General features: G+C 46.2%; 1 protein-coding gene across 3 annotated transcripts in view; it reads left to right on the top strand.

The window, feature by feature from the left end:
- TLN2 (talin 2) overlaps nucleotides 1-22,894 on the top strand; it is a 461,407-nt gene that overhangs the window by 393,153 nt on the left and 45,360 nt on the right. For 2 of the 3 annotated variants that reach the window (XM_010374223.2, XM_030931226.1), the window contains 5 exons: nucleotides 2,575-2,721; nucleotides 6,948-7,049; nucleotides 9,602-9,721; nucleotides 19,046-19,192; nucleotides 22,509-22,675. In XM_010374223.2, the coding sequence (XP_010372525.2) occupies nucleotides 2,575-2,721; nucleotides 6,948-7,049; nucleotides 9,602-9,721; nucleotides 19,046-19,192; nucleotides 22,509-22,675 (683 nt within the window). The remainder of the gene's footprint in view (nucleotides 1-2,574; nucleotides 2,722-6,947; nucleotides 7,050-9,601; nucleotides 9,722-19,045; nucleotides 19,193-22,508; nucleotides 22,676-22,894) is intronic. The other variant, XM_030931227.1, reaches the window with a different exon arrangement.

The raw sequence follows: 22,894 nt of genomic DNA, 5'->3' as shown, positions 1-22,894 counted from the left end.
TGCTTACCAAGGCATTTGCAGTGTAACCTTTCCCTCCCTTCATTGAGCTCTTCTGCAGTATTCTCAACCCCACAGTGCTCCCTTCTCCACTCATCGCCACCCCGCCCAGTTCCCTTCTGCAGCATCCTTGATGGGCCCCCACAGATTCTGCCTGCAACACTTCAGCAGAAGCACAGCCGTCTCCACTGTTGGGCAGTTCTAATTATTCCTTGTTTTTCTCCCTCTACCAAAGTTGAAATCTGCTCCCCTGTGGCCCTCTCCCATTTTTCCATACTCCTGTGATGTCTGTGCCTGCTATACTGGGCTTTGTATTTGAAGCGCTGTAATGAAGAAACAAGGCTCCTTTGGAAGCAGACTTCAGACATGTGTCTGAAAAAGAATGGAATCTGGTTTTTCTCTTGTGTGGTGCCATGAGGAACAGTAACAAGGAACCCCTCTGGAATCTAAAATAACGACCTCATTGTTGGGCCCACTGATGCCACTTATGAGATTGCTGTCGGTGGTTTAAACAGGCCTTAATTGAGATCCAACTGTGGTCTTTGGGTATCTGAAACTATTGAGCTCTACTAGCAGGTGTGTGTGATTTGAGATTAGGCTGTCTGATAAAGATGAGACTTGCCTTTGGTGTTCAGAAGAAAAGGCCCTGGGTGAGGCCTGGAGTAATTGGAGGAGGCGTCATAGAAGAGGTAGATGCTGAGCTGACCCTCTAAGAATCTGTGAAAAACTTAACCATGAGAAGTGAAGGAGAGCAGGCCTTCTAGAGAATTCATCAGCATGAGTGGATGGGGATGTAATTCATTTCTGGGACAGCCAAAAGCAAGGATATGCTTTCATAGATTTTGGTGACCTAGTACAGGACAAGCGTCGTTTAAATTGTCCAAGGAGTTCAAAAAGTTTTGTGCTTTACTGCTGCCCCCCAGATTTGCTTCTGAACCTTCCTGAGCCTGCATGAGAGTACAGATCCTTGGCAAGCAGTGCTCCCGTCTCCTCAAGAAAGTGTACTTAATTTTCGTATGAATGTGTAGAATTGCTGGCATTTTTTTGTCTTCAACAGTCATCTCATTCTAAATGAGACTTAGAGAAATATGCATCCTCCCTTTCACCTTCTGTATGAATAAAAATGTATGAGATGCTCTTTCTGAAGAGTAGGTCCAAGAGGTTTCACCTTTTACACTTCTATCATCAAAATAAAGCAATCGGCACATTTTGTGTTTTACCATCTCTGTGCCATGAAATCAGCTATCAGCCCAAATTACCGGTTTACTTCACTCATCCCAAAGACAGTCCTGTGTATCCTGACACAGTTGCCTCAAGGATAACCACCCATGACCAACATATTTCCCATCTCATCAGATGTCATATTTGAATAACTTTTCTTGCTTCCGATGGCTTTTCGATTCAGACAGGGCCAATTCCTGTGGCTCACATAGCCTCTGAAATTCTCTTGTGTTTAGAAAATCACCCAGTGAGTTCTCGTTTACTGCTTTCCACTGGCTTCTTTACCTTCTCATTTACCAAAGTAAAGATGCAATATCTTGGCCTTTTGAAAGGGTCTACTTCCCTAACAAGGTGGCTCAGGGCAGCCATGGCCACAGCATGGGTAGACCCAATGCCTAGACGTAATGCAATTCCGACCCTAAAAACCTGACATCAGGTCAGATTTTGCAGAGTGTGAGGGCATGCTTTCCTCCTAGACTGCCCTTATAAATGACAAGGCACCTGCAGCCGTATCATCCCATCACTGCATAGTGTTGCTATAGTTTTCCCCATTTTACCTAGGAGGACTCCAAGCCCAGGGCCACTTACCTAGTTAACCAGCAGTGGAGCCAGAACTAGAACCCAGGTTTGTCTGTCACCTTGGCTGTTCCCCCTGCATCTTGCTACTACTTGAGGTGTCTTTCAGGGAGCCCAGGGCTGCCATTATTTCATTGTTTTCATCCACTGATTTACTGAACCCCTACTCTGCTTGACACAGGTGTGAAACACCTGCTTCCTAATATGGTCTAAGGAATGCGTGGGTACTCAGGGCTTTACCTGCAGGGCTGCATGCATTTCTCCAACCTCATGGCATAATTTGTGACATAGTTTCAAAGCCTATTAGGCACTCCACAGATACATTTCCCTTAGAGGTACCTACATTTCTGTAATCCAGTCTTATCTTTAGACAGGGAATTATAGTGTGTTGGGTGACTTTGAAGAGAAGTACATTTATTTTAAGCACATTTTTTCATTATATTATTTTTTAAATGTGTCAACTTGTATATTTAGGGACTTGTGGCATTCTGTTTCTACAGTCCCGAACACAGTAACATATAAAATTAGTCATGTCGTAAGATTTTGATATTGCAGTTTTATTTTTCCCTGATTGTAAAAAGAGATCTTTTTCTATTTGTCTTTCTGATTTTTATTTACTTTGCAAACAAATGGCCAAACATAAAGAAAGGGAAGGAATAGAATACATTGCTGTGCTCCATTGTGGGGGTATGGTTTTATATTCTACTTTTGAAGGTTATTCTTAGAAGACTGAGCACTGCACTCTTCTGCTTAAGGAAATGTTTCACACTTCCTTCTCAGGCGCAACACACCCATGACGCCATCACAGAGGCCGCTCAGCTGATGAAGGAAGCTGTGGACGACATCATGGTGACGCTGAACGAAGCTGCCAGTGAAGTGGGGCTGGTTGGGGGCATGGTGGACGCCATTGCAGAGGCTATGAGCAAGGTGGGCGTGGGCTCCAGGGCTCTCTACTCCCTCATCTCCCTCACACATGGGCCTTGTGTGCTTTTCTGTAAGCTGCTGTCAAGGCTCATAGCAACAAGCATCTACTTTTCTTGAAGGTTCTAGTTAATGTACAGATATCCAGTCACACGTCCAACATATTATTCTTTATTATTAATGCATTACTTTTGTAAGCCAGTTGTGCCCTTCCTTCTAATTTTACATGAAAGAAAAAGATGGAAATGAAAAAGATATCTTAGGCTTCCTCACTTGTAAGAAGGAAATTGATTATCTACTTCATAGGGTTTGCTGTGGGGGAACAATTGCCAAAATGAAATAAAAGTGATTCCTGGCCAGGCGCGGTGGCTCATGCCTGTAATCCCAGCACTTTGGGAAGCCAAGGCGGGCGGATCACCTGAGGTCGGGAGTTCAAGACCAGCCTGACCAACATGGAGAAACCCTGTTTCTACTAAAAATACAGAATTAGCCGGGCATGGTGGCACATGCTTGTAATCCCAGCTATTCAGGAGGCTGAGGCAGGAGAATCGCTTGAACCCAGGAGGCAGAGGTTGCGGTGAGCCGAGATCGTGCCCATTGCACTCTAGCCTGGGCAACGAGAGCAAAACTCTGTCTCAAAAAAAAAAAAAAAGTGATTCCCAAGTGCTAGCTTTTGGAATGGCTATTTTAAAATCATGTGGAGCTTTAAGAATGTAGATTCCTAGGCTCCCCCCGCAACACACTCAATTGGGTTCCATTTTAACATACTCTTTTTAAATGTTCCTTGTGGTTCTGATATCTAGCCAGGCACAGAAACCACTGAAATAGTATATATGTAAAAGCCCTTAGTAAACCCTTGCAGGCTACAGACATATAAAAGAACATGAGTATCATTTTCTCATTTAGTGACCCATCAATTGAGTCGGATCATTAGGGTGACATGACTGGAGACAGTTTCAACTCCATATCTTCTGTTCTTTCCCCCAAAGAATCCTTCACTAGTCATGTAAGTTTGACATTCATTAGAAAGAATGCTTGTTCTTCAGCATCTAATTGCCATCTGTGATAGCATGCCAAGAATTTTAGACATCGTCTATGTTTTGAAATGTCCATTGTCAGATTGTGAATACATTAATAAGGTTTTTCAGGATAATAAGCAGTCTTTAATTGCGAATTTAGAGAAGATTGGTTGTTCATATCTCCATGAAGAAATGATATGCTGTAACTATAATTAGAATAATTATCCTTAGGCATTATGCAGTCATTGTCAGCCTCGGAACAAACATAACAAGCCCAGGATGGAATGCTGTGTCTCCCTTTAGAGACTCCAGGCTCCACTTTGTCAAATTGTCCATCAGTTTCTGCTGTGGGCTTCTCATGCTGCAAATGTGGACATTGTGGCAGAAAATGAGTGAAATTTCCCTCTTCTCAAGGCTCTTGGATAAGTCTCAGTAGATTTATTTGGTTTTCAGGACATCAGAACACCAGAGCTTTGAGAATAAACCATGTATCTACCCAAGGACATTAAATAACGGAGCCCAAGGTTTCTTGGTGCAAATTAGAAATTCAAATGATGATCTTTTTCTTCTTGGGAGAAGATATTTTTCAGTACCTCTCAAATGACAGGGAAAGATTCCATAAATCTTAGGAAGATGGACATCAGATCCAAAGTCTTTCTTTGATAGCCCTATGCCTTATGCACTGTGATGGACTGTGGACAGAGAGAGCAGGCCCTGCACCACCTGCCGTTAGTGGTATAGCCTATGCTGTCCCAGCCAGAGACACATTTGATTCTTCTGGATGGGCTGGAAATAAGTCAGGTGTTACTTGATAGCCGTAATTAGGAACTGCCAGCCAACGCAAGCCACAGAGGCCAGGAGCTATTCTTCCCCACTCAGTTATATAAAGTATATAATTGTGGTTTCAGTGTTGCTCCTAAACTCTTATCTACCCTGGCCTGACATCCAGGGCACCACACAACACCTCTTCCCCATTCCCATTCCCCTTTGCTTAGCCTGTTGCTGGGGACTTCTAATTAAGTGATGTTTGAGGTCCTTTGGCTCCCTGTGCCGCAAGGCATTAGAAAGCTGGCATAGTCTCTCAGAATTTCGTTAACTTGGTTAAACCTCTGAGATACTATTAGACTCATTGTCTGAAATTCTCAAAGCCAGTGAATTATAGAAAAACATGAGTGTAGCCAGAGTTAGTTGTAACTTGGATGTGACTCTTGACACTTTGGGGGCTTCCACTGTGGAACTTCTCTTTGAGATTTTGTCTCGTCATCTGAGCACTGGGAGGTTTGGAGACTCACAAGTGAGTATGAAGTAATCAGCTTTCTGGGTGGCCTTGGACAGGCATTCAAGCTCTCAGAACCTTGATTTCCTCATTCAGTGAGGTTAGCAGGATCCTATGGGATTTTGTGATGTGGTATCTTTTCTTTGTTTTTGTTTTGTTTTTGTTTTGGGCCAAGTAAGAAAATTAAAGAAACAAAAACAGACAAAAACTGTGCTGTCTACATCACTGCTGTTTTATAAAAGAAAGGTCATGTTAGCACCCACAAAAGGAAGAAGGCTATAATCTCAGAATAAAGGAAAGTTCTTTCAAATAAATGAAATTGAAATCCTAGTCACTACTTTGTTCTTTCTTTTCCCATTGTCCTCAGACTAGTTAAAGGTTCTTTGGCTGGTGGCCACTGGCCAAGAGCTCTGAGCTGCCCTTCAGCTCCAGCATCCTGACATGTTGGTAGTGATGTTACATCTCACATGCAAGCTCCTAGTACATGGCCTGAGGCTTAGAAGATGTTCAGTCAATTTACAAGTGAATGAGTATGCAGTTCAGTCTCCTTTGACTAGCAGGGCCCCCATGCCATGCTGGGGATATAGCATCTATCTACCTGATAGGGAAAGCTAAAACAGTCTAGTGTGGAGTTTGTGTTAATAGTTTGGTGAAAATTATATGCTGGGCTATGCAGCCACATCATGCATAGGCCACAGTTATGCGTTCCTTTCACTCAGTGCAGTCCATGCCTGCTCATGACAAATAGCTCTCACTGAAGATACCAGCTAACATTTTCCTAATTGACCACTTGGCCTCAATCTCTTCTCTGACTGAAATTTATGGCACAGAGCTGCCAGGGAAATCTCAAATACGTCATTGCCTACCCAAGATCCCACTGTTGTCTTCATGATTTCAAGGTTCTCCATAAAACAGATGCAGCCTCATTCCCACTGCTGTCAACAGCTCCCTCCTATTCAGGTCAGGCTGACCTCACTAGACTCGCTCTGCCTATGTTCATTTCTCTTCACTTTGTCTCTTCGCCTGGAATACCATCCAGCAACCAGTGGTGATGGTGAGGATAGTGGTGGTGAAGATGAGTTGCCTGTTTCTTCATCACTGACATTATCATCGACATCGTCATTATCACATTCTCTCCTCTTCCTATATGTAGTTCTTGACCAGGTGTAGTGTTGATTTTTACTGTAACCATGTGATGCCTGGAAGTTAACACTGAAGGACTGGAGATCAGAGTTTAAGTAACCAGCCTGTGGTTCATTCACAAGCCTTGGAAGCAGATCTTGAATACAAATCTACACCAGTATGTCCCCAAGCCTTCAAGGGACATAGTCCCATTGCCTCAGTTCTTCTACCCCACAGTGATCTTGCCCTTCTCTCAGTTCCTATTGCATTGCATTTATGGTCAGGTGAGCAACAACGTATTTCTGGTGCCTCTAATTCCTTCTGTTCCCCAATTGCACTCATAAAGAAGGGTTCCAATGGATAGCCATGGACTCTACCATTCCTCAGCAAGCGCTTCCTGATGGACAGTCCGCCTCCTTTCCCACCTCATCTTCTGCCCCTTTGCACTTCCCTAGAAGTGTCAGGCTGGCCCCCGCCTCCATGTGCTTGAATTCTGTTCCCTTTTCTTGGGATCCCTTTCCCACCTTTTACATGTGGCAGACTCCACTCCTGGTAAGACTTGGCCGAAACATCACTCCTCTGGAAGGCCTCCCACTCCTCAGGCAAGGCTGGGAGCCTCTTCTTGCCATGTACCCTGAATACCTTCTGTGCCCTTCTGTTGAAGTCCTTATTGCACAAGTTGGGTAATTGAGTTGACACTGGGTGAAAGAATCTCTGAGGCCCTCTCTGTTTTTCAAAGTTCCTAATTCTCATAAATACAGTCTACACTTCAGCAGGCTTCTTATGACCTTTGATTCTTTTCCTCTCCTCTGTAGCTGGATGAAGGCACTCCTCCAGAACCAAAGGGAACATTTGTCGACTATCAGACGACTGTGGTTAAATACTCCAAAGCCATTGCGGTGACAGCTCAGGAAATGGTAAGAGGGGAGAAAGCTGCCCTCCCCACTATTGGTCGCCTTTTTATCCACTGCTGCCACTGAACCTGCAGATCCCAGATCTGTGTCGGAGAGAGAGCCCAGACCACTCTCTAGTCCCTCAGGGGCTCCAGCTTCTGTCCTTTATCTGTGGTCTTTCTGGCTGCCTGTGTCCAGTAGCCCCAGTCTGCTGCAGTTCTTATCTCATGAAAAAGCTGCAAGAGGTAATTAAAGGTGGCTGAGACTTGGGCATGAGGACAGAGGCGCAAAGGAAGGAGAGAAAATGAGAAGATGGGGAAAACAAGGAATTTGTAGTTAAGGAGAAAGGGAAGAATCCTATTCACCTCACAGAGGACTTGAGGTGTTTTTAGTAGATTAAAATAACAGTGCAAGAGAAGATATTTCGGGATAAAATAGAACAGAGATGAGATTATCTGATGAAATCAAGTTATAGTACTTGGACAATAAGGTATTGCCACTCTTTCAGGTAAAATGAAACAGTATGGTTATGTAAAAAGAAAAAAAAAATTCCTGACAGTAGAAGGCATACAACTTTTGGAGGTAATGTTTGGTTTGGGTTTTTTTTTTTTTTTTTTTTTCCTAAAATGTAATGCAGCCAGAACTGTATTATATAGATCCTTAGATACAAATGGCATTGAGAGAGAGTGAGTGCTATCTGATATGTTAAGTAGTTATAAGAAAGATGACAAATGTGGTCCCCAAAGAATTGATAGGAGTCCATAGAAAATGTTTCTCTCAACTTTTAAAAGCTCAGATACCATAAGATAAAATTTCTTTTCCTTCTCGGGGGAAAGATGCCTCTTTGATACTTGCCACATAAGCCTGGGTTGAGAAATCAATGGGCCTTCCTCGCTGGAGTGACCAGAATGAGCCACCACGTGGTTGCTGTGCCCAGGTCCCCTCTGAGTGGTTTTGTCATGTAATCGTGTGTCCACTAGAGGTTGAGCTTGGACCACAAAGTCGTGCCTGGCTGCTGCCATTCATTCATGGAAACTCTGTGGTTGTGCCAGGCTTGTTTAAAAGAATTCAGGCTGGGGAATGGTACACCCATCTCAGTGTTCTGTGAAAAGCTGGAGCTGAGCCCAGTCTTGTCCTTCTCAGGGGAGCGTGGGGGACGGATCCTAGGTCCGAGCCAGCAGCCCTTCAGCGCAGATTCCTGATGAGCAGGAAGCACAGCACAGCAGCGGTAAAACATGTTTGAGTAGCCTCATGGTGTTTCTGGAATGTCTCCAGAGCCAGGTCCTGGGCTGCCCTGGCCTGACCCTGGGTGTCCATGAGCTTAAGGAGCCGAGCTTCAGGCTGCGTGGTCACTCCTGAGATAACTGGCCTGGCTCCTTGTGTGAAAGAGGCCCTCCTCACCCCGTCAGGATGCCCAGACTCTCAGTGCACCTGTTGGCAGGTCACAGTGGAGCAGTGCGTGGCACCACTCACTCTCGTGCAGCTCAGTGTGCGTTCCTTGGAGGCCACATCTCAGCCTGAAGCCTGGGACGTGTCCTTGTACACATGCCTTAGATGGGGTGGACATTCCTGTCCTGCCTTGATGGATGGAGAGTCATTCAAAAGGTATTTTAAAAGGCTGTTTAAAATCAAGGTCTTAAAAGGCCACAAATAAAGAGACAGTATTGTTATCCAGAGCAAGAGGAGGTGGAACAGGAGGGGAGCCCCATGATGAGGGACAAGTGACACCCTTCTGGGTGGCAGATTAAAACTGCTTTTGTGAGAATTTAAAGGTATTTTTGTCCAGAGGAAGAAGAAACACTAGAAACTAGCATGCCAGCTACCTTAGATAATTGAGATGCATCAGTCTATGAAACAGAAAAATCCCGAGTATCTTCATAATAAAGGCAGAACTTGACCATGTGGGCTACACACTACTCTTAACTAAATTTGTGGCTAAAACCTTGTAATTCTTGGGCACAAATTTACTGCAAAGCTGTATCCTCTATGAGTTTTTTTCCTCTAAAACATTGGCTTATCCAGCACTTCTCATTCATGGTTTTCTTAACAGCCCTGTCCTCGTGCCCTCTCTCGCCTGGGTGGGACCTGCTTCGGGGCACCCAGAGACCAGATCAGCCCCCCACAGAAGCCTGGGCCCAGGAGTGAGAAGCGAACAGGGCTTGTGCCTTCTGGGGGTTTCTAGGGGGAATTCCTCTGGTGACCCCCCAGGGCAGGGCTGGCGAGGGGCTAGCACACTCACCTGCCAGAGGGGGACCCTGGGGGCTGGCTCCAAGCTGCACGGCCCCAACGCTGAGCATGTCCCCACCGGCCCAGTCAGAATCTGGCCTGAGCAGGGCCCTGCGAGGGCTCTGGCCTTTTGTGTGCAGTGCAGCATGGGCTTGGCTTGAACTGCCCTCTCCAGCTTCTAGCCCCAAATGCAAGGTCTGGCCTTCACCCCCTCAGGAGCTTAAAAGTGAATGAAACCCTTTGGCTTCCAGTGATATTAACACGTGGTTCTCATGCTTTTCTCTGTGTGTGTATGTGTGTGTGTGTGTGTGTGTGTGTGTGTGTGTGTCTTGCTTGTTTTCTTTTTCCAGATGACTAAGTCGGTTACTAACCCGGAGGAGTTGGGAGGACTGGCTTCACAAATGACCAGTGACTATGGGCACCTGGCTTTCCAGGGCCAGATGGCAGCAGCCACGGCGGAACCAGAGGAGGTCTGCCACCTTAAGACCCCTATTTTAAGATGCACACACACACTGGTGCCCACTCCTGGGTATTTCTTTATAGCTTAGTTCCACTCTAGAAGACCCCAGCCCAGTAACCAGAGCCCAGTTTATTTCCCCACCACTGCACAGCGCAGGTCCAGACCCAGGCAGCTCCAGGCTGTACTCAAGGCTCACTGCCCCTTATGGGGCAGACTGGCCAAGAACTGGGGCATGGGCTTTCAGACAGAAGGATTTTGTGTACAGTGTTCTACCAGGTCTCCTGTCCCTAGGCCCATCCCCTGTTGTCTCTATTAGCATGCCCGAGCTTGAGGCTGCTATCTTGTCACTTCCTACTCCAGTTAGCACATCCCCCGCAATTATTTTTGTTTTCCAAAGGTTCATAGACATGTTGAAAAATTCCAGTATGAAAATTAGCTGTCCCTCTCCCTAGAAAGAGCTACTTTCATGAAACAAAGTCTTGCCTGAATATTCTGGGTGGCTAAGAATTGACCCAGATCTCTCCCCCCATACCTCCTGTGGACTCCTTTTATTACTTCCCTGCTTTTCCTAGACCAGCTTTCCTTAGTGACCAGTGTAGACTTGGCTTTAGAATCCCTGTACCCTTAAGAGTCTAACAGTAGCCGGCCGGGTGCGGTGGCTCAAGCCTGTAATCCCAGCACTTTGGGAGGCCGAGACGGGCGGATCACAAGGTCAGGAGATCGAGACCATCCTGGCTAACACAGTGAAACCCCGACTCTACTGAAAAATACAAAAAAAAACCTAGCCGGGCAAGGTGGAGGGCGCCTGTATTCCCAGCTACTCCGGAGGCTGAGGCAGGAGAATGGTGTAAACCCGGGAGGCGGAGCTTGCAGTGAGCTGAGATCCGGCCACTGCACTCCAGCCCGGGCGAGAGCGAGACTCCGTCTCAAAAAAAAAAAAAGAGTCTAACAGTAGCCAAAGTTGGGCCCCAAAGGCCACTTTCTAAGAGCTGCCATCTCTCATACTTCTAATGGGGTGGTCCACTGGGAAGGACACAGGTCAGGTGCAGCTCCAGGGAGCCTCAGAGCATCTGTATCAGTGTGAACAAACAGAAGGAGTCCAGGGCTTGGGGAACCACATGGCTTCTTAGAGAAAGGAAGCCCAATTTGAAATGAAGATTAATGGAGTGGATTACAGGGACACTTGAAAGATAAAGGTAATTACATTCTGTGAAATTCAGCAAGCTATTTATTGAGTGCAAACCCTGTTCAAAACGTGCCTAAATGAACCGAGTTGTCAAGGCAGAAGGTTGTAATTGGTCTTCTCTTCTCCTTATGGTGACAGTCACTGTCCCCAAGTTAACTCAGTGCTGCTATTTCTCCTGGGAGTCAGGTCTAAGTTTGTTTTTACAAAGACTCCCAGAGATATTACAGAAATGAAGTCCCAAAACAAATCACTTTCTAATGTGTGTGGTAACAATGCATGTAAATAGGAGTACCATATATATATATGTACTTGCATACATATATATCTAGCATGGGATTACTTAAGTCTCTAACAGAGCCTGCATTTTGAGATATTAGAATAATTGGCTAGGCTGTAACATGAATAATTCTATTTGCAATGAGTGTGAACTCACTACCAAAAAAAGAGAGTTATCAGATACCGACATTAAGATTCTGTTGACTCCTAACACAGGCCTATCTTTTTTTTATTCTTATTTTTAAATAGACTCCCTGTTTTAGTAAGATCATCTAGATTGATAATTCATTTGACTAACCTATAATTTTGAACTCCATAAGCAAATGTAAGGGAACTTATGTTACAGTAAGGAAAAGTTTGCTTGGACAAAAGGAAAATGTGGACTGGGCTCGATGGCTCACGCCTATAATCCCAACACTTCAGGAGGCCAAGGCAGATGGATCACTTGAGATTAGGAGTTCAAGATCCAGCCTGGCCAACATGGTGAACCCCCTTGTCTACAAAAATTAACTGGGTGTGGTGGCATGCACCTGTAATCCCAGCTACTTGGAAGGTTGAGCCAGGAGAACTGCTTAAACCCAGGAGGTGGAGGTTGCAGTGAGCCAAGACTGCGCACTGCCCTTTAGCGTAGGCAACAGAGGGAGACTCCCATCTCAAAAAAAAAAAAAAAAAAAAAAAAAAAAAAAAAAAGAAGTATTTGGCAAGGGAGGTTTGGATATCTATCTGTCCACAGAAACCTTTAAAAATGGAATCTACCACCATCTGCCTTAGTTTAACTGCTGGCCTCCCTGACTGTCTACAGGGCCCTTTCCACATGAGCTCTTGTAAGCTACCCACCCAACATGTGAAACAAGCAGATTTTTTTTTTTTTTATTACAACAGAGACCAATGAACCAAAATATAAAATAATGCCAAAACAGCAAGGAAAGAGAATGTGTTGCTAAAAGTACAACAGGTTACTTTGGTTATTAGCCCTGCATTTGTAGCAGCTGACGTTTTCATTAAGGTTTTCCTTTTCACTGTTACATCTTGAAATGTGTTTTACATTCCAGACACGAGAGCAGTGTGACCTGGAGTGAAAAGGGGCAGAGAGAATATAAAATTTCCAGTGGCTTGCTAAGGAAAATTCTTTGTGTACATTTGCCAGACAGATATTTGAGGAAAACTGAGAAAGTTAGGAGATCCCTGAAGCAATGTAGCTTTTTATTCCAAGATTGTGGAATTATTTGTTTACCCAAGAGGGCTCTCCCATCACGGCATGTGAAAATATTTATATCCAGGGGAAATAAGAAGCTGCTCCCTTTGCTGCAGTCCTGCATTCGGCTGTGCAAGGTCAGCATTTTGGTCTTTTCCAGAATGTGACAATTACAGGAAAAGTCATAGCTCTGCCCTGGAACGTCAAGCAGGAGCTTTATCTGCTTATTTTTCATGGAAAATTCAAACCTTTGTTAACATCACTGTGGAAACTTATTTCTTTGGAAAAGTTAAAAGCCTCCAGCAGCTTTGCAATTTCAGATTAGTTTCCCCTTAAAAGAAAAGAAGAAGAAGAAAGAATTCGAGATCCTATGAGCCACAACTTCTAAATGGAAATGCTGAGGAAAAGATTTAGCGACGAAAGCTTTGTCTCTGAGGAAAATCTGCGGTAACCACTTGAAATACCAGATGCCTTAAAAGCTGGCGCAATCATTGGTTAAGCGCCTATGGTGAGAACCACAGCGTTTTCCCCCAGATAAAATGGATGTCTGCTTTAGAATTCTCTCAGATTTTCCAGCCTAAGATACACATGCTGGAGGTGGGAAAATGATGCCCCGCTGCCACTGGACCCACTCTTTTTTTTTTCTTTTCTGAGATGGGGTCTTGCTCAGTCACCCAGGCTGGAGTGCAGTGGCGCAATCTCGGCTCACTGTAAGCTCCGCCTCCCAGATTCACGCCATTCTCCTGCCTCAGCCTCCCAAGTAGCTGGGACTACAGGCACCCGCCACCAGGCCCAGCTGATTTTTTTTGTATTACTGGTAGAGATGGGGTTTCACCACGTTAGCCAGGATGGTCTCGATTTCCTGACCTTGTGATTCACCTGCCTCGGCCTCCCGAGGCAAAAGTAAATGCAGTTTTTGCCATTACTTTTAGTGGCAAAAACCACAATTACTTTTACACCAACCTAGTAATAATACTATTATCTTATTATTTTGAGCCAGGGCCTCGCTCTGTTACCTAGGCTGGAGTGCAGTAGTGCGATCACAGCTTACTACAGCCTTGAGCTCCGTCCTGGGCTTAAGCAATCCTCTCACCTCAGCCTCCCAAGTAGCTGGGACTACAGGTGTGCACCACCATGCCTGGCTAATTTTTCTGTTGACAAGGTCTCACTCTATTGTCCAGGCTGGTTTCAAACTCCTGGCTCAAGCCATCCACCTGCGTCAGCCTCCCAAGTGCTGGGATTACAGATGTGAGCCACCATGCCCAGCCACTTTTTTCTTCCATGTTTTCTATCTTTGTCAGATAAGTTCCATTCTTGCCTTTTCAACTTTGACAAGCTATCCCAAGCAAATTACATTTGACCAGGTTTCAGATGTAGTTGTTTTTTAAGGCTTGGGAAAAACCAGTGCGTTTTGTTTTGTTTTGTTTGAGGCAGTGAGGAAAGGCGATCAGGATTCCTTAGACCCCCTCCAACTGGAATCAGATCCAAAACTTCATAAAGACCAGGCTTTTAATTTCCCCCAAGGCACAAAACCAGGAGATGATTTTCTCCATTTTACTTTTATTTCGACAAGAAAAGAATTGAGGGTTTTTCTTGAGGCTCAAATAACACTTTTCTAAAGCTGCCAATTTAAAACCCCACATTTTGTGTCTTTGAGCAACATTCCTTTCTAATAAACACTGGTAGTTCGTTGGATCACCCTGTGGGCTGGTCATATTTACTGAGAAGTTTAGTATTGCATGGAGAAGCTTAGCATTTTTAAATCCCTTATCTTTTTTTTTTTTTTTTTGAGATGGATTCTTACTCTGTCACCTAGGCTGGAGTACAATGGTGTGATCTGGGCTCACTGCAAGCTCCGCCACCCAGGGTTCAAGCAATTCTCCTGCCTCAGCCTCCTGAGTAGCTGAGATTACAGGCACCCGCCACCATGGCCGGCTAATTTTTGTATTTGTAGTAGAGATGGGGTTTCACCATGTTGTCTAGACTGGTCTCGAACTCCTGGCCCCAAGTGATCTGCCCATCTTGGCCTCCCAAAGTGCTGGGATTACAGGCATGAGCCACTGCGCCCAGTCTAAATCTCTTATCTTTTTGGATACAGAATGAATTTCCTCTGTGGCTCACACCTGTAATCCCAACACTTTGGGAGGCCGAGATGTGTGGATCACTTGAGGCCAGGAGTTGGAGACCAGCCTGGACAACATGGCGAAACCCCATCTCTACTACAAATACAAAAATAAGCCGGGCATGGTGATGGCTGCCTGTAATCTCAGCTACTCGGGAGACTGAGGCAGGAGAATTGCTTGAACCCAGCTAGTGGAGGTTGCAGTGAGCCAAGATCGCACCATTGCACTCCAGTCGGGGCAAAAAGAGTGAAACTCTATCTAAAAAAAAAAAAAAAAGGATTTCCTATCAAGGATGTTCCCCCAGTAAAACAACATGTTCTAGGAAATTGCCAGTAGACTGTTGATTCTGTTGTCCTCTTTCATTTAAGTGCCCTAGCTATTCCACGTGCCTCTGCAAAGTAATAGTAAGAGTTATTATTTATCAAGTCCTACCGCGTATCGGATGCTGTGATGGGCCCAATCCTGTTTCCCCTCACAACTGCAGTGAGATAATCTTTTGTTCTTCCCCAGTTCACAGATAAGCAAAACCAGGCTCAGGGAGCTCAGTTAAACTGCCCAAGACCACACAACTACAGTCGCTAGTATGTGAGCCACTTTAAATAACTTTGGAATAAGTGAATGTTCCAAGTAAGTAAGTAACAAGTAAATATGTGGAGTAGCCAGGATTCAAACCCAGGTTAGTCGGGAATCACAACCCTGGCTACCTCTCTGTACCAGTCTGCCTCCTTTTTCAGCAGCATGCATTCATATGGCTTTTATCTTTTTGAGATTTTCCACATGTACCTGTTCATTTGTTCATCCCATCAGCCCCTGGAATGGGACATAGTTTCTGTCCTGTGTCACGGGAAGGAACAAAGGCCCCTCAAGGTTAAGAGTGTCAGGTTCCCAAGGAAAGAAGGCAGAGCTGGAAGCAAGGTCCTTAGTCCTTTCTGCTGCCCACGGGGGTGAAAGGTTGAGAACAGGGCTGGCTGGGAATCCTGAGATCCTGTCCTTCCTCTTAGATTCAGCCCTCCTGGCCCATCAACATCAGTGGGTGAAGCCTATTTCAGCTTGTCCTTGATGACACTACATCCCTCCCGTGTGCTGTCCAAATAGGATTGTGCAGACACACATACACCTGTGAGGCTGAGCCTCAAGGGGGTCTCCAGGTACCTAGATGACAATTGCGTGACTTGGCACAGCCCTGAATATGGAGGCAAAGCCCTGGGTTGACTGAGAACACCAAAGGCCTTTGCAACTGCTGCCTCACTTATTTTCATCCCCTTGTTTTCTGGTGCTGGCCTTCCTTGGAGCGTCTTAACTAGAATTTTATTTCTGATGACCACTGGGTCAGCTGCACCATTGACCATATACAGGCTCATTTGCTACATGCCTCGTGTCACCTCCAAGAAAGGGGCCGGACAGCAGGGCTCTAGGGTATGTTTTTAGAGCGTAGCCTTTGGTGGGGGCTGGTGCTAAGGGACCACAAAAGTGTTGTTGAGGATGTATCCCACCATGGATCATGTCATCCTATAGGGTTCAGGTTCAAGACAGCTCAAGAGCGGGTCCTCCCTCCCTCCCACTCTCAACGGGATTTAAGATACAGGTGTTCGTCCCGGTGCCTTGCATTTTGCGAATAGAAAGCTCAGGCTAGACTCTGCACAGGAGCAGGAAGAATGCACAGAGAAGTCTGAGAGCCTGGGTCTCTTCTAGCAGCGTGGTTTCATGCCATGTTCTTCAAAACCCATGGAGGAGGTTCTGCATGTTTGCCCCTAGTGTTGCTTTTTAAGCTTAATTTAACTATTGTTGAAACTGCTAGGAAAACCCACCCTTGCTCTCAACCTTTCACTCATGTGGGTGGCAGAAAGGAGCTTTTGAGTGTGGTCTAGACCAAATGGGAACGCCTTGGGGGCCACCGGTGCTTTGCTTCAGGCTGCTGGGTAGTTTTGTGCTGATCTCAGGCTGCTGCTGCTCCTGCCTTGGCTGCAGTGGTCAACAATGGGGAGGAAACTGCTCTCCTTTGCTTTCTTTATGCATGTAACAGGATCTTCTCAACACTATCGCCAAAGCAAAACACAGAAATAATTTGGTGGCTGAGGCTGTAACTAGCCTTCATAACCTTATCTGTAACACTTTGGTTCACTCGGTCTCATTTTTGGCTTTTTATTAGGTCAAAGATATACATTTTAACTCATAAAGGAAGAGCATACTAATAACCCATTACTGCTATCCATTTGACATACTGAGATCCACAAGAGATTTAATTTGGATTGGGAGAGGAAGGGTTCTGCTGCTACGCAAAAAAATCAAAGAAGTTAGAAAAACACTGATCTACCAAGTAGAGCACTGTGCTTAGGCTTAAAGACCTGGATTCTCACCTAGTTTTGCCAGGGACCAGCTGTGTGATCTTAGGCAAATCACATCACTTCTCTGGGCCTCCATCTCTTCGTCTATAAAATGGGAAGGTTGACCTGGTAAGATCTTTTTTACCTTGAAATTCTATAGATGTTTCTAACTCCATTTCCTTCTTACCTGACTTTTCCAGCAGCACTTTAGCCTTTAAAGATCTGTGGTTGCCACTGACCTCAGAGCCCTTGTCTCTAGATTATCTTACCCTGAAATACTTAGGTTTTAACTCTATGGATCTGGAGCGCTTCAGGAGCCAGATTGTTTGAAACTTTAATGTGGTATACCCCTGCTTCAGCTTAACATTATTTTCAAACCAACAAACATGTCCAGCAAACACGAATGTTTAAATGACATTACATCTGTGTGGGCTGGAGTGTTTTTCCCGCCTCAGCGGCAGCCTTACTGCTACACTGTTCCCCAGATCTGTTTGCAGAGCTGCTGTGTTGTGCAATCCGGAGGTGCTGCTGCTGTTGTATTCTGCATGGAGGTAGTCAACAAGACAGCCCTGCCTAATTATGAAGCGTCTGTAGCACCGGTGTACGAAGGTGTATAGAAGTGTATAAAAAGCGCCCAAAAGAGCAGAAACTTGGCTGGGCATGGTGGCTCATGCCTGTAATCCCAGCACTTTGGGAGGGCAAGGCAGGCGGATCACTTGAGTTCAGGAGTTCGAGACCAGCCTGGCCAACATGGTGAAACCCTGTCTCTGCTTTAAAAAATACAAAAAATTATCCGGGTGTTGTGGTGGCTGCCTGTAATCCCAGCTACTCAGGTGGCTGAGGCAGGAGAATTGCTTGAACCGGGAGGTGGAGATTGTGGTGAGCCAAGACCACACCACTGCACTCCAGCCCAGGAGACAGAAAAAGACTCCATCATAAAAAAAGGAGAAGAAAATGTATAGAAGACACCTAAAAGAGCAGAAGCTCAACTTTGTCAATCACGAGAATATTCTACTGAATGGAGTTAAAAGTTCTTTGGGCCTTTAAGGGGTTTAGAGGAAGAGTTCTTTCCCTAAAAACAGTGTTTCAGTAATAGCAGAAATAACAATTGCAGCACCCCTCATTCTCTGAAGTCATCCTTCCTTTAACTGTGACTAATGAGACGCTATTGGAAGATAGCATCCAGGGGGCCAAAAATCTCCCAGGTTTTATTCACAGTACCTGAGATCTTTTCGTAACTATTCCTGATAGATGCTGGAAAAATAAGAGCCGCAGCTTCTAGCTATTGTAGATTCTTGAAAATGACAGTGACCCGTGCTTAAAGTTTTGTTTTGGTTTGGTTTGAGTTGCCTACCTGGGCTGGAAGGCAGATTATTTATGGCAGCTGTATTGATCAGACCAAAATGAAATTTGATGTGAAACGGGGCCGGAGGAATGCAAACTTCGGGGAGGTGGAAGTGGAATTTATTACACCTTAAAGGAGACAGCTGGCAGCTAATCCACAGCGGAGCCCGTTTGGCCTCTCTTAGGCGAAGTACCTTTTATAATCACACAACCCAGGAGTTATTAAAAGAATGTGTGCCTGCTGAGCTTTTAGCTCTAAAAATGTACCTTTTAAAGGAAACCTCAAACCTAGCCTGATAGGAAGTCTGGGCTCAGTATGGTCGCTGTCCCCATGGGATACAGCTGGGGTAGGTGGTGTTCTGGTTGGTAAACATACCAATTTTGCAAGAATCTGAACACTTCAAAATATGCTTAATACGGAAACCACATTTTGAACCTCTAATTACCCTCTAGAGCTATTGTGAAGAATAAAAGAAATTAAACACATTACCTGCTTAGAAGAAGCCTTGACACACAATAGGGGCTCAGTAAATGCTTGTTGAATGAATAACAGAATTATCCCACAAAGTTCATCTAATTAACATTCTTACCAGGTGGCTGGAGGAGCAGATAAGCCATAAACCAGGAAAGATACGTATCAAGGAGGGTATTACACTAGGATCGCAAGATACAGGCTTGTTAGGTAGAGACTGGGCATTTTACAGTCTCTAAAAAGGGAAGCAAAATCAACCAAATTCCATACTTCACCAAACACAGACTCGTAATAGGAGTGGAATTTTCCTAGCCAGGCTCCCATAGGACGTAGGAGAAATTTTCCACATAGGGAAGGCCTCGATGGCAGGGTCCATCACGCTTCTCCTTCCCCATCCTGGGCTTGCCTCTGCAGATCGGATTCCAGATTCGCACTCGTGTGCAGGACCTGGGCCACGGCTGTATCTTCCTGGTGCAGAAGGCAGGGGCCCTCCAGGTCTGCCCCACAGACAGCTACACCAAGAGGGAGCTGATCGAGTGCGCCCGCGCCGTCACGGAGAAGGTAGGGAGCAGCCCTCAGTTTAGAGCCATAGGAACCGGCGGTGGCTCTCAGTGATCCGCTGTAATCAAGGACAAAAGCAGGAAACGAAGCGAAAACTAACCCAGCTGACTCAGCTGTCTCACCCCAATCTTCCCCACTGCTCAGATTCTCCTAGGAATGGGGCGTGTCAGGGAGCTGGGATGATCATAGGCCCAGAGAATTTGAGGACTTAGAGGGTCTCTCCCATGAAGGTCAGGCCCTGGCACCCCCCATTCTTGTAGGGCTTTCCGGTGGGCAGATTGTATCAAAGTCCCCATCAGCAGCCAGGAGCCCTGGTCAGGGGAGGCCTGGAGCCGGAGCCCTTTCCTGCAACCCCTGTTGACACCATCTTTCTTCTCAAGGAGGCTCCTGAGTGCTGAGGGCTGAGTCAGGAGGAGTGAAAATCCCTTTGGTGTAACCTCTAATTTACAGATGAGACAGTGAAGTAGGGTGGGTTAGGCCACATGGGGCAGTGGCGTGTACCTTCGTGGAGAAGCAGAAACTTGCCCTCGGTTTTCTGACTCTAAAGACACTTGTTTGTAGAGAGATTCTCGTGGAGTAGTGAACAAGGCTCTAAGATCTTAGCTAAGGTACTTCACCTTTCCACAACTGGATTTCCTCGTCTGTAAAATGAGGATTAAAATATATAATGTCTGACTCAGAGAACTGCAAAGATGTACTGTGCTGATACGTGTAAAAGTGCCTGGTGCAGTACCAGACACATAGTCACACATTTCATAAATCTAGCCACTGTTTTCTCGAAACTTTCCTCCAAACTTCTTTTTCCCCGGGCAGTTTTCCCCAGTTAACCATGCCATACTTAGAATGTTTCTTCATTCCCAAGTAGCTCTTTTATTCTTCCCCAGTATGTGAGTCTTTTGCTTTGCTTTTTGTCTCGGATTCATTTTTCAGGTCAGCTGTTTTGCAGGCTGCTTGAGGTACAGGATAAAGCATCCAGGCTTGATAGCTTTTCCCCTTCCCTTCACTCTGGTTCGTAGGACATAGAGCTCTGTCCTGTTTAGAAACTTGGCAACCGACTTGAGGGGTGGGCAGGGAGGACCCTCAGCTGGAAGGTGCTGCCACAGAGACTGCTCTGTCCGTGGCCCTCCCCGAGGCCAAGCCACAGTCTGGCCTTCTCCCGTAGCCCACAGGGCTGTCCAGCCTCCTGGGACTCCACAGACAAGGAAATAAATCTCTCAGCTGGAGGAAGGCATTTGCCTGCCTTTCAAAGCCCTTTCTTGTTATTGAAGTTATTCTTGCCATATTCCCCCATAAAAGGCCTTGTAGTGGGAGCACCAGGAAGGGAGGAGAGGGGTCCAAGCTGCATAGTGTTTGCAGGCATGGCCAAGCAGCTTGATCTCCCTGAGCTGGCCTGGGCCCTGCACCCTGTCCCGACTGTGGGTCCCTGATTTGGGATAGCTGGAGGGAGCACCAAAGGGGAGGAGGTGGCCCATTCCTAGCAACTGGCCTTTTGACTATTTCTTGCTGTGCATCCCTGTCCTCTATGCTTTGTGTCTTATTATATGCCTTGATGGTGTATATAGTGCACCCACACACAGCCACGACTTGTCTGCCTTTGTGTCCTCAGCCCCTAGTGACTAGCAGATACTCAATAAACACCTGCTGGCTGGCACACCCTTCACAGAGGGTGGGTTGCTATTTCTGGGCTCTTTTTCTTTCACCCTGGCTAAGAACGTCTCCCACACACACACACACACACACCCCTTTAGGCTTCCCATGATACTTGTCTTGGCCTTTGTCATGCATCCTCTGAGGGGCTTTCCAGAACCTGGATACCTCACTTCCAGGGCAGCTCTATGCCAGTCTGACTTGTCTTTTCCTGGTAGGACCTAGTAGCATTTAAAAGAAAGGCAGATGAGGAAGAGAAACAATTCCTTGTGGGCTGGTCTCAGAATGTGGTAGGTACCAAGGAAATGGTCCCTGTGCCTCTCCTGCCAGACTGTGTCCACAGCCTCTGCTGAGATCTAAGCAGCACTGGGGACAGAGTGTCTCATACTCCACGCCTCTTGCTGGCACAGTGACACAGTTTTCTCCCCTGCCCTGGTCAGCATGTTTTAAGAAATACACGTATGAAACGTTGTCAGATTCTTCTTTGGGTCATGGTCAAGGGTAGCGGGTGTGTGCACACACAGATTAATACGAGGGCTCCTGGACTCAAAGAGCCTGCAGCCACTAGCCTGACACATGCAATTTACATTGGGTGCAGTGGGCCATCCTGAGGGCGAGGACGGTGTGCTGTGGAATCCCAGGAGGCTGGACTGTCTCTGGAAGAGGGGAGCAGGGGGAGGAGGCTCAACTGTTTTGCAGGCTGCTTGAGGCACAGGATGATATATCTGTGTTTGGTGGCTTTTCCTTCTTTCTTCACTTTGGTGTCTTGCAGGCCAAGTAGTTCGGTGGCTCGGGGAGAGGGGCAGGAGGCATTGCAGGCAGAGCGCGGACCCAGGGTGGAGAGGTGGGAGTGTTTGGGAAAGTCAGGAGCTGGCGGATGTGGTGAGAGCTGGGTGAAGCAGACACATGACCAGAAGGGGAGTTCAGCCAGGGGAGACTTGTAAGCAGGGTCTTAGCATGGTCAGGTTTATGTCATAGGAAAGAATCTTGGAACAGTGAGTGTGTATGTGGTGGGTGAGGGTGACAGCACAGGATTTCTGACATGGAAGACACCCGAGTGCCCTTGGGGCACTGAAATGATGGTTCAGGGGTGGATGACAGCTCGCAGGAGTGCTAGAAGTAGAGATCCCCTCCAGACTCCAGCCCTTCCGAACTCCATTCTGGAGTATTTCCATCCCAGTGAAGGAGTGATGAGTGGTGGCAGTGGCCTGTTCCTACTGAAAACCCAATAAAAGGGGATGTAATTGCCACACCTTTCACAGGAGCCTAATCCTTTATCCCATTCTGTGGTTTCAGAAACATAGTAGTAATTAAATAAACAGCATCTGCCCTCTACTGAGCACTTACTGTATGCCAAATGCCTTGCTAGACACTTGACAGATGTTTTTCTTCCTACTTAATCCTGTCAGCCCTAATAGGGCAGAAATAATGGACCCATTTTACAGGTGAGGAAACTGAGGTTTGGAGAGGTAAAGCAGCTTTGCCTAAGGTCACATGGCCTTTAAATGGCAAAGCTGGTATTCAGACCGAGGCTGTTGACTCCAGACGTGTGCCTGTAACCCCTAAGACACATCAGCTCCTAGGAGATAATTCAGTATTTTCAGACTCTGCTTTTAGGTTCTGTTCTCTCCACTTCCCAGCTCCCCTGACATTCCCTTTCTGCCTACAGGTCTCGTTAGTGCTCTCGGCTCTCCAGGCCGGGAACAAAGGAACCCAGGCATGTATTACAGCTGCCACCGCTGTGTCTGGGATCATTGCTGACTTGGACACCACCATTATGTTTGCAACAGCGGGGACGCTAAATGCAGAGAACAGTGAGACCTTCGCAGACCACAGGTACGTGGGGGTCCTGGACGGGGAGAGGTTCAGGCTGGCCTGCCCCTGAAACTCATGATCGACTTGGAGACGCCACCTGAGAGCCAGAAATGTAGTTATCTGTTTTGATTTCAACAAGATGCACAAGTTGGGAAAGTGAACCGTGTAATCAGAATAAGCCCCCTTTGCCAACTGTAAACACAGTGTCGTGGTTCGAGCTTTGCCTTTGACAGCCTTAAA

This window comes from Rhinopithecus roxellana, chromosome 5 (genome assembly GCF_007565055.1).
Source record: "Rhinopithecus roxellana isolate Shanxi Qingling chromosome 5, ASM756505v1, whole genome shotgun sequence".
Taxonomy (NCBI): domain Eukaryota; kingdom Metazoa; phylum Chordata; class Mammalia; order Primates; family Cercopithecidae; genus Rhinopithecus; species Rhinopithecus roxellana.
This window is presented reverse-complemented; position numbering and strand designations above follow the sequence as displayed.